The sequence below is a fragment of the Marmota marmota genome, unplaced genomic scaffold (assembly GCF_001458135.2).
Source record: "Marmota marmota marmota unplaced genomic scaffold, marMar, whole genome shotgun sequence".
Lineage (NCBI taxonomy): Eukaryota > Metazoa > Chordata > Mammalia > Rodentia > Sciuridae > Marmota > Marmota marmota.
In genome coordinates, this window is record NW_026000113.1 from 147,723 (window position 1) to 159,174 (window position 11,452).

At 58.0% G+C, this 11,452-nt stretch overlaps 1 protein-coding gene across 1 annotated transcript in view; it reads left to right on the top strand.

Annotated features, from left to right (window-relative positions):
- The first annotated feature begins 10,807 nt into the window (after positions 1–10,807).
- Ttyh3 (tweety family member 3) overlaps positions 10,808–11,452 on the top strand; it is a 19,682-nt gene continuing 19,037 nt past the window's right edge. The window contains exon 1 of the mRNA XM_015507596.2: positions 10,808–10,816. Within this exon, the coding sequence (XP_015363082.1) occupies positions 10,808–10,816 (9 nt within the window). The remainder of the gene's footprint in view (positions 10,817–11,452) is intronic.

Here is an 11,452-nt window from a genome sequence, read left to right on the forward strand (position 1 = left end):
CCCCGGCTGCGGGGTCAGGGCCCGGGTCGCGCCTTCTCCGCTCCATCCGGGGTCATGTCCCCTCCATCTGGAGGGTCTCCTCTGGCCTTGGGCCCCTCCTCGGGGTTCCAGATACCTTCCAGCCCATCTGGGGTCACCACTCAGGTCCTTCCCCTAGAGGGTCTCTTCTGTGTCCTGGGTCGTGTCCCGGGCCCCCTCCTAGGGGTACAGATGTCTTTCAGCCCCCATTCAGGATAAGGGCCCCTTCCAATGGAGGTTCTCCTCTGCGTCCTGGTCCCCCTTCTCAGGGGTTCACATACCCTCCAGCACCCATTCGGGGTCAGGGTCGGTCCCTTCCAGTGGAAGGTCTCTGGGTCCTGGGTTCCTCCCCAGTGTAGGAAGACTCCCCACCCCCATCCAGTGTCACAACCCCTTCCTTCTGGAGGGTTTTCTGTGGGCCATGGGCCTCTTCAAGGGTCTAAATACTCTCCTGCCCCTATCGAGGGTCCTCAGCCCCCTCCAAATTCTGGCTTCCTCTTGTGTCAACAAGGCCCCTGTTCTGGGTTAGTGAAACTGCCTTCCTCCCCTCCGTGGAGCCTCTCTGCTTGCTCTGGGTTCTTGCCCCCAACCCCTCCTTAAAGACAGGCCAGTACCCCAGGTTCCCAGCAGACCCCCTTACCCAGGGATCCAGGGCTCTGAGAACCTGAGCACCCTGGTGCAGGAGGGGATTCCTCACCCCCTCAGCCTCAGCTGGGGAATCCCGCTGCCAGGCTTTTGGTGGGTAAGTAGCCTGGGCAGATGCCAGCCCTCTGTGGCTGGTAATGACCCCCTGCTCCGCGGTCAGGCTGTGGGATGTACACACAGTGCGTGTGTGGCTGTTGGAGACTAGGCTGCCAGCAGCCCTTGGGGGAAGGAGGCCTGGCTGAAGGGAGGCGAATGGGCCTCATTCTGGAAGGCTGGAAGGAACTGAGCCCAGGCAGAGCTGAGGGAGCAGTAGGGGCCCATCTCAGCCCTCTCCCAGTGGATCTGGAGGCTTGGCCTCATTCCAAGTCCCAGCACCACCCCCTTGGCTGAGCCATTGTCACTTGGGTGCAGGGGACTGGGCTGTGAGCTTTTCCTTCCTGTTTGGGGATCCGGATTCCAGAAGCTCCTTGGCTAAGGTGCCTGGTCACCCTGAGCACCTCAGGGTTTCTCCAGTGGGTCACAATAGAGCCCCATGGTTGTGTGGGGATCCGGTATTTTGGGGCCGTGTAGCGCTTGCTATTCAGCTCTGTCCTCTGCAGCCTCCCTTGTCCAAAGGAGGAAAACCGGAAGTAGAGGGTAAGGCAGTATGGGAGCTTCTGCTCCCACTCAGTGCTTACCTGACCCCAGGTCCCCCAGCTGATGGTGCTTCTAAGCAGATTAGAAAGGGGGCAAGAGATTGGCCTAGGCACACCCAGGGACAGCAGGAGGAAGGACATGTGGAGCCCCAGGAGGATTTGTGTAAAGCCTGGGCCTGGGGCCATTCAGTGTGGGGCAACCTGTGCTTCTTGTGCTCCTAGGACTGTCCGGTGTGATAGCTCTGTCACACTTCTCCCTGGAGGGCTGTTGAAGCAGGTGGATGTGCTTTACCTGGAAAGTTATCTGCCCTGAGGGTTGGCCCACTTCTCAGTTCTGAAGGTCAGGGGCCCCTGGCACCTAGATGGCTGTTTCCTGTGGCCCGTGGGCTGCCACCTGCTTATGCTGCCAGCCACAGTTGAACTTGCTGCCAGCCCTCTAGGGTGCCTCTATTCTAGCTCTCAGGTCAGGTGCCTGCAGCCCATAGAAGCCTGGGGGTGCTGGCTGGGCCCCGCAGTCAGCCTGGCTACCGGCAGGGCGCTGGTTTCTGCCCCCTTTCCTGCCCTACTCCATGGTGGGAGGGCGCTGACTCACTTCTCTCTAAGGAGCAGAATTAGCCACTGAATAATTCACGGTGTGGAAACCAGCCTGTCTCCTTCCCCCGCCACCTCTGCCTCTGGCAAGGGGCTGTGGATGTGTGTCCTGCCCTGCCCTCCGTGTGCTGTGCCTTTAGGTGGGCACACCTAAATTCATCCTGAAGTGGGACTGGCGTGCCTTACTTGTGAGTGCCAAGGTGGGAGCGGAGCTGGAGCTTCCTTCCAGAATGGGTGGGTGATGCTAAGGCATTGCTTGCTGTGGGACTGGCTGCCCGACTCCTGGGGTGACCCTCACACATGCTGTCCTGGGCCCCCTCCTCAGCCTCTGTGCCCTGCTGAGAAGAGCTCTGTCTCTCTGACCATCCTGGAGCAAGGTGGGGCCAGGAGTTGGGCCCTGCCATGGGAGACCAGTCTTGGTCCTTTGCTGTTCCCTGCCCCTGTGACCCACTGTCAGGATCTCTGGTGAGATCCACCCTGGGGCTGCCTGTCACTAGCCCCCTTTCACACAGCCTAGACATGGGCACAGTTGTCTCCATTATACAGATCAGCAAGCGGAGGCTCAGAGTGGGCTGGCTCAGCATTAGCCAGTGAGCAAGCTGGGGAGCCAGGCCTTCCTTAGAACTCTTGCCTCTGCCTTTCTAGGGGCCAGTCAGTCCCGGGCCCTTCAGGGGTTCAATCTGTGGAATTGGGATTGATGAGGCTGTTCCAAGGTTGCCACAGGGGCCTGCTGGAACCAGGGCTGTCACCCCTATACAGCCCTACACTGGGGACCCGCAGTCTTCTCCAGTGTCTGCACCCTGCAGTGTTAAGGTTTCTTTGGACTGAGTATCTCAGGCCACAGCATTCCCAAGGCCCCTTTTTGGGAGAGTGGTCCCTATGTCCACCTCTTGGTTGCAGAGTGGATGGAGTGTGGGGAGTCACCTGTTTGGGTTCTTGGGGGCTAGTGACATGTTCTTCCTAAACCAGGCTGCTGGCTGCACTCCTCTCTGGCCAGCTTGTCCCCAGGGTGCCCCAGCTCTCCCTGCCTCTGCTGTGGCTGCAGGCCTCAATGGAGGGGGGCTTCTCACTCACAGGGAAGAGCTGGAGGCTTAGCGGGTCAGGCCCTTCCTTGTGATCCCACAGCAAAGCAGGCAGCACTGCTCTAGAGGCCTGGTGACTGAGGAGACTTGAGGCCATCCTGTCCTCTAAGGGAAAATGCTACTTTTGTATGTGGGGACCTGTCCTGGCTGCCTATGGTCCCCAGGCTTGGGTAACAACCTTCTCTTGGGCCGCTGTATGGGCACCTTTGGTGGGGCCTGTATCCTCGTTCTGTCTTTCCTGCTCGCTGACCTTGGGTGACCCACCCACCTCTCTGGGGTGGGGGTCTGTTTCCTCATTTCCTACCAGTCCTGATGACCCAGCATGACCCTGGGTCCTTAGGCAAGGATCAAGTTCACACTGCATTCTGCAATATACTGGCTTTCAGGTAGATGGTGGCACTTTCTTCAGGTTTGCCTAACATGTGGGGCCATTTGCTATTAAAGCTCTAAACTCTCATGTGTTTCCATTGAGACCCCAGTGATAAGACTGAACTTGTGAAGAGGGTCACAGGCATTGGAAACAGTGTGTGCAAAGGTCCTGAGGCCCAGGAGAGGGAGACCAGCTGGTCCACAGGAAATTCCTAGCATTCTGCAGGGGATTGCACTGCCCCATGGGTGTGGGGTGCTCTGTGCAGAAGTGTGTAGCCCACACTGTGGCCACATAGAGGGATTTATGCTCTGGGTTGAGTGGTCCTCAGAACTGGTAAAACCACAGTCCCTGGGCTTACAAGATCAGCTGCAGGCCAGTGGCAGAGGCCACATCCTCTGGGTAGGGCTGGCCTTGTTGTCATCCTCCCCAGGACTCAGGAAATGAGCTCTGGTGGAAAAGGCAGCGTTATCACTGTCGCCTGTCTGCCAGCTTACAAAGGCAGGACACGTCCATGGGCCACGGGGGCGGGAGGAGCTGCAGGAAGACAAAGAAGCCCCTCACACTGGGGTCTGTCTTGCACTGTATTGTGGGGAGTATGCTGCTTGAAACCAGAATCATGCTGTGTACCTTCTTGTCATCTGCTTTTGGGACCATGTGTGCTTTCCACACGTCTGTGGCCTTGGGTCCAGATGCTTGCCCAGCATTCCACAGTGCTACCCAGGATTCTGAGGTTACAAGTGGCAGAAGTGTGCCAAGCACAGAGTGCTCAGGGAGCTGGTGGAAGCTTCTAGAGCAAGCCTGAGAGGGCAGGAGCTGATGGGCTCCACTTGGGAGGCAGGGAAGCCCCTGGCTGGGTCATCGCCTACCTGGGGCCAGGGAAGGGGTAGGCTATGAACCCTGGGCCACCACCGGGCCCGCTCCCACTGGGGTCAGGTACCGGGGCCCCTCTTGGCTTGGCTTCTCACCTGGCATCTGAAGGGCACTGTGTTGCCACACTCACCCCTAATGTCCAGCTTTTCATTGGCACTTGTTGGGTTTTTTTTTTTAATATTTATTTTTTAGTTTTAGGTGGACACAATATCTTTATGTTACATTTATGTGGTGCTGAGGATCGAACCCAGTGCCTCATGCATGCTAGGTGAGCCCTCTACCACTGAGCCACAACCCCAGCCCCTGGCACTTGGTTTTTAAGACTCAGAAGGTGCAGTGACCAGCCCCGTGCCCAGGAGTCTGTGGATCTTTAAGCATTTCCTTAGGGTACAGTTTTGGATTCTTGCGAAGTCCCAGATGGCAGATCCTGGGGTCAGGTCACTGGCTCCCTTGGCTCCCTGGCTACAGCCAGCCTAGGGGCCACCCCAGCTGTCTGTTTCCAGGCTCTTCTTGCAGGAATCTCCATCCCAACACCTCCAGGGGCCTGCCCTGCGCAGTGCTGCACTCGCTGCCGAAGGCACCTTAGCTCTTCTGGCCACTGGCTGCGTTCGCTTGGTCGGGCTCTGGGGGAGTGGAGTGCTCTGTGGTTTTGACACTAGGTCATGGCCACTTCGCCCAGGGGGTTTTATGCTGTTTCGGTTTGGTTTGGTTTTTTTTAACATTTTTTTTTTTTTAGTTGTAGATGGACACAATATCTTTATTTTTATTTATAAAATTTTTTATGTGGTGCTGAGGATCAAACCCAGTGCCTCACACATGCAAGGCAAGTGCTGAACCACCGAGCTACAGCCCCCAGCCTGGGTATATGCTGTTTTTATCCATAGCACTTTAGAGGGGAACTACACGGTGACCCTGGGAATGGGACACTCCCCCCAACCCCTGGCATGGCCAGATCCTGAAGTCCCTGGGCTGAGACTCCTACCCACTCCTTTCCTCCCTCTGGACACAACTTTAGTGCAGTTCCTGAGCCTGGGGGTGGAGGCTTCCCAGGTGTCCCCTCGCAGTAGGTGCTGACTCAAGAAATTCAGGAGTCTGGACCATACGCTTCCCACAGGCAGCCCCATGAGGCCCAGCCCCCAAAGAGGAACTGATTCTGCAGCCAGGGAACTGGGGTTCCAGATATGGGAAGTGCATCATACAGCCACAGAAGGATGGGGACATGTGACAATGGGCAGGCAGTGACTGTGGCAAGACCACTGGAGGGCCTGGCCGTGCAGACCTGCCTCCCGCAGTCTGCAGGGGGCCGCCCCAGCTTGCTAGACCAGGGTGCATGGGTTGCTCAGGGCTGCAGTCCTGGGGAGGGGTGAGGACACAGACCCAGAACCCAGCCTCTGTGGCCCAGCCTGGGGAGGCTTTAGTGAGCACCCTGGGCACTATGCCACCCAGCACAGAGAGCCACTACTCATGCTTCCAGAAGCTGCAGGGAGGCCACTTTACAGAGGATGTACCTGAGCTAAGGTCCAAGGAGGGGCCTGTTGGAGTCGTGATAGTGGAAGCTTCTAATTCTGCTTTCAGACTGGCACCCTCCTACTCCCAAGGGGTCCATGGCACAGTGGCTACATGCTGAGGCATTGGGTGCCCTTCGTGCCACAGATGGAACTTTGAGGGCTGCTGTGGGCCTTGGTCAAGGCCAGGCCTTCAGCCCACCAGTGGCAGGATGGGCTGCACTTGGTGCCAGCTAACCACAGGATGCTGTTGTTCTTGTCCAGAGCCAGGGAAAGGCATGGGGTGCTGGGGTTGCCCTCAGGAAATGGTCCAGGGTTTGCAGGGAGGCTGGGTGGGGAGCTGCTGGAAGAGGGCTACTTAGGGCCCCACTGCCCAAAGCCCTGGGCTCCTCATGTCTTCGGATGGGCTTGTGCACAGACACGCGGCCATCCACAGTCCTGTAAACACAGGTCACCTTCAGTTGGCATCTCTCTCCTCCCAGAGGATGGGTCTCTGAGGAAGGGACAGATGGGCCCTGAGAACAGCACATGCTGCCCAGCTACTTCCTTCCACCTCTCAGAGCAGGCATGGTGCATTCCCTCACCCTCCTGCCCACCTGGGCTGGGTTCCTGGTCATCGTGGAGTGGCCCTCCAGGCCTCAGGGTGCATTCAGCTCAAACCTTCTTTCTTCCACCGCCTCTTCTTAATAGGGGCCTCGCTCTGAGATTTGGTTCCATGCTGGCTCCAGTGGGTGACCAGGCCTGTCTGGTAGCTCCTGGCTGGGTCAGGCCTGTGGTCTCAGACCCTAGGGTGGCCTGGGCAGTTGCTTGTAAATTAGCTTGGTGAGAGAAGGGGATTTTCTGGTGTTTGCACAGGGGGAATCTGTTGGAGTAGGGACTGAAATGTCTATGTCCACTGCAGCAGGACAGATGTCCTGCTCTCTGGTGTCTGTGCCTCCCTGGGGGTAGTGGGTGTGGGCTGCAGGAGACCTGGGGTCTCTGCTTTCATGCTGACACCTAACTTCAGGGTGGCAGGATCAATGTGCGGGCTGCAGGGACACCATGGATCTCCCGTTTGGAGATTCTAGGAGGGTATGAGGGGTAGGGGTGCAGCCCTGATTACCTGGACCTCAAGGTGGGTGAATTGGAACAGAAATTTGGGCCACTTCTCCCCAGCTCATTCCTGTGCAACCCCCACCAGCTACACTTTCTCTAAGATCCGCCAAGAACTCACTGTCATGGAATTCATGAAACCCAAGCTTGGCCCGATGGAAAATCTGTTTTTAATTTCTGGCCAGCGTCACTGGGAACCTCAGCCGAGCATGCTGGGGTGGGGGCTATGCCACGCAGCCAGTTTGGCGCCCACACAGCCTGGAGGTCTCTGCAGGCGTGTGGACCCTGGCTCCCCACTTGTGAGGGTGAAGACAGCTTTGTGTCCAGCTGTAGGCAACTGATTTGCACAGAACACACCCCCTCTCCCGGGGTGGTCTGGAGTGTGGGACCCCAGAGCTCAGGCCCAGGACAGGCGGGAGTGCTGTCTCACAGGGACCCCAGATACGGACTGTGGCTGCAGCTTGCACATCCTGAGCCATCCAGGGCATCATCAGGCTTGGTAGCCCCTCCCTTTCCTCAACCTGGCTTGGGACACAAGTGAGGCCCTAGATGACACTGGAGGACCAGAGCCCCTCAAGCAGCCTTTCAGACACCTCAAACCCTTTCTCCTCCTCTCAGGGTTCCAGGGCCGCCACCAGAAACTTCCTGATTAAGGTTGGGGTCCCCTTCCCTTCCTCTTACCCTTCTGTCTGTTTCCACTCTTTCTACGGGAGCTGCCGCTGGCCTGGTCTCAGCTGGCACTGGACTCCGGTACACAGGACTGTCTTTGAGCTCTCCACATCCCAGGTTACCTGACCAGTAACCTGTCAACCCACAATGGCAGTTTAGGCAACCCCCTCCCACGTCCTTTTCCTGGCCCCCAGCTCTGTGCTGTTGGGGTCTTGAGGGCCCCACCGGTGACCCAGCAGGAGCCCAGTGCCTGGCCCCAGCACTCATCTCAAGGCCTGTTACAGAGTGATCCACAAAGCCGATGTTCTCATCTGCCCTGGGCTGCGTGGTGAAGCATTCCTCACTCTGGGGAGGCAGGTGTGACTGTTGTGACTCAGTGTGCAACATGTTCCCTCTGGGCTGCCATGCCCTAGTGCTTTCACCCAGGTTGGGCCCAGGGCCCCAAAGACACGCACTTAAGCTGCCTGTATAGTCGGCCAAAGGTGTACCTTGCCTTACAGTCTTAATGACCTGTGCTGGCGCTGGGCCTGGGTTTGCATATGGGTGACAGTGTGCACATGCCACATGGCTAACAGGTGCCATGTCCAGGAGGGGCTGGAAGTAGAGCAGACCTGAGCAGGAGGCTGCTAGGGAGGTGGAAGGGCACAGACTGCGCCATGCCACCTGCTCCTGCCTCCTCTCCGTGACTGGTCCATGTGGTGGATCCTCCTCCTGCCCAGCCTTTTTGTAAGGATTCGATGGCATGCTGAGGGCCTCCCCTCTCAGCACAGAGCTTGTCAGGGTCACCACTTCTGCAGGCAGCCTAGCCAGGGGTTGGGGAGGACAGGCCACAGGGTGGGATTTGGACTCCAGTCTCTGACATATTGGAACATGCTGGGGGAAGAGGCTTGTGCTGAGTTTAGAGACGGTAGAGATTCCCTGAAGGGAACAGGGTTCCAGCCCCAAGGGCAGCATGTGCTGGGTCTGGAGGCCAGAGAGCCCTCCACCCAGCCCTGACCCACCTTTTCTGGTCTACCTCTGCCTGGGAGTCCCTCCCAGGCTGGGGCTGGGAGGACTTGCTGGGGCCCAGGGCTTTGGTCCCCTGACACACCTGACAGCTTCAGAAGCAGCCCCAGTCTGATTTGAGATGGCTGAGGCTTCAGACCTTGCACTTTCTGGCCCATTGGGTGTCTCAAAGTGGGTGAGAACTTGGGATATGTCTGGATACAGGGCAGGGACAGCATCCTCAGTGGCCACAGTCCACGGCTTTTGGACAAAAGGACCTTGAGAAGAATGAGGCGGTCCAGGACTGAGGAGCGGGGCCCCAGTTTCAGAGGGGACAGCAGAGACCACAGGAGGGGTGTTCTAGCCTACAGTCGCCCAGTGCAGTCTGGCTGAGTCCCCACTGCAGAGCACAGCATGGTTTCTGTAGCCTGAGCTGTGGCGGGTGGCTCAGGACAGGGCTGGCTGAGCATCTGCTTCGCCTGACTGAGCCCTTACATCACTCTGCCACGGACGGAAAATTCCATGTGGTCAGAGCCCAGATGCTGATCAGACGTTTCCCATTCTTCTTTTGAATGGCCCTGTGGACAGCAACAGCAGGGCCACCACCAAATGCCATTGGCCTGGTGCCGCATGAACACCTGTCCTCTGGGAATTTGGCCTCAGAGAAGGGCAGAGGTCACACTGGCCACAGTGCTATCCCTGCCAGACTAGCTGGCTCAGGGAGCTGCCCTGGCACCTAGGCACCCTGATGACCATCCTGCATTGCCCGGACAAGGACAGGCTGCACTGGTCCCCAGGGGCAGATGGCCCAGGGCATCCTGCTGGCCTATCCTTGTTCAAAGCGTCCCTCTACCTGTGGAGCTACCCTGGTATAGCCACACAGCCCAGCCCCTAGCCCAGTGCATGGCCAGTGAGCCCAGTTCCCAGCTGCCCCATCAGGAGGAACACTTCTGCCACAGGAATCTGCTCAGCCTCTTGGAACTTGAGGTTGTGACTATAGGACCTGAGTTAAACTTGAAGATGAGCTCAGAGAGGTGGCTGTCTCTCCCCATACCTGCCTTATTGACGAGCTCACAAGGCCTTCCCAGCACCCTTCAAGAATCTGTAGGCAGAGCCCAGGGCACAGAGGGTGGGAGTGGGGTCCCTGTTCTTCCCATGAGGAGGAGCTTCCTGGAGTAGAGCCAGGCCAGGTGAGAGCACATCTGGCTCCTTGGAGGGCAGGGAGGTGGACCTGACAGCCCTGCCTGTCACCACCTCCAGGGCCTGAGTGAGTCAGGGTCCTTGAATGACTCCCCTCTGAGCCCAGGATGTATTTTTATCCTCGAGGACCTGGTCTGGGGGTTTCCGGGACACTCGTCTTGCCCTGCTCTTTGACCCCCTCCCCCTGGACCATGGCCAGGCCTGTGCTTCCTCTGCTGGCCTGTTGCCTCTGGCTGGTGTCCCAGTCAGAGCCTGGGGGCTCACAGCGCCACACCCAAATGTGGCAGCATGTGTAGGTGTAAACATGCGCACATGTGTGGACGTGGGCCCAACAGTTGTGTGTGGGCGTGGTTGCGCGTTTGCACCTTCTGCGTGGCACTGGGTCCCCTCCCTGCAGCTCATGCGTCTGCAGAGCCGTGCCTGGACACAGCTCCACCCCCAGGGGCAGTCTGCTTCTCCTGGGCTCCCCACGCTGGTGGAATTTTTGCTCCCATGGCTCATGCTCACAGTACCCTACTAGAAAGTGACGTTGCTATCTCCATTTCACACACCAGCACTGGCTGCTACTGAGAGTGCAGACTCGCTGGTCCTCCTGCTCCTGTCCGTTCTGCTTCTTCGTGGCTCCTCTCACCTCACAGAAGGCACCAGTGTTTACCCACAGTGGGGTTTACTGCCAATGTTGCCTCATGCCAAAGCGAATCTGCTGGGCCCCTGCATGTGCCTGGCACCTAGTGGTATTTCCTACAGAGTAGCACCTGTTGGACAGGAACCCTCTGCTATAGCTGTGCTGTTAGGGGCAGGCTTGCTGCACCCCAGCTCCCGATTGGCCCTGAGCGCTTATCTTGCTGTGCCTGTTTTCTCATCTGATCAGTAGGAGTGTGCAGTCCTGGCGCCACTGAGGAGGTGATCTAGGACTGCAAGCTCTTTGATGTGTCCACCCTATGGCCATCTGAGTGTTGGGCAGCAGACCAGCCTGGGTGGCTGCTAGATGTGAAGCACAGATGCCTCTTTACATTCCGCCTGTGCACACCTGGGGTCAGCCCCTGATTGAGAATCTCCCTGATTCCCAGTTTCCTCGCCCCTAGCAAGATGTTCCCAAGAGAGTGTGTTCCAGGTGCAGGGTGGAGCCCAAATAGCCCTCCCAGAATGCCCTCAGTGAGTGGGGACAGGGAAGCAGGGGAGAGGACACTCTAGCCAAGTCCCTGAGGATTTCTGTGAGCAAGGGGCAGGTTGCTGTGGCCCCAACAGGCCCCAACACACACCATGAAAAGCCCCCAGGGTGACCCTGCCTGTGGAAGTGCCGGCATCCGTGGTATTCTGGAGCCACATTCCCCAAGAGTGTGTCTCACTTCCCCACAGGCCTTTGACCTGTCATGAAGGGTCCCATAGGGCCTGTGTTAGGGTTGACACCTCTGGTCTGTGCCCACTACATGCAGATGAGGGCAGATTCAGGGAGCCCGGTGACATTGCTGTTCAAGCATCTCATGGTTACTGGCCCACTGGGTGGCAGGGTGGTGCTGGGGTAAGGGGCAGTTAATGTTGGGCTTCTTGAGACTGGTCTCTGGTCCTTGGACAAGTACTTAATTCCCACCAGGGACGCCTACTGGGGCCTGACTCCACCCCGTGTATGATCCTAGGCCAGCCCTCCTGAGCTTTAGAGACCCCTCTGACGTGAGCACCCTGGGTCTTATGGGATCCCTGTGTTGATGAGGTGGCTCTGGCACCAAGTCCTTGGACTTGATCATCTGCCCCCCCCCCCCGCCCAAGCCCTGGCTGGGTTGGTAGGGTATG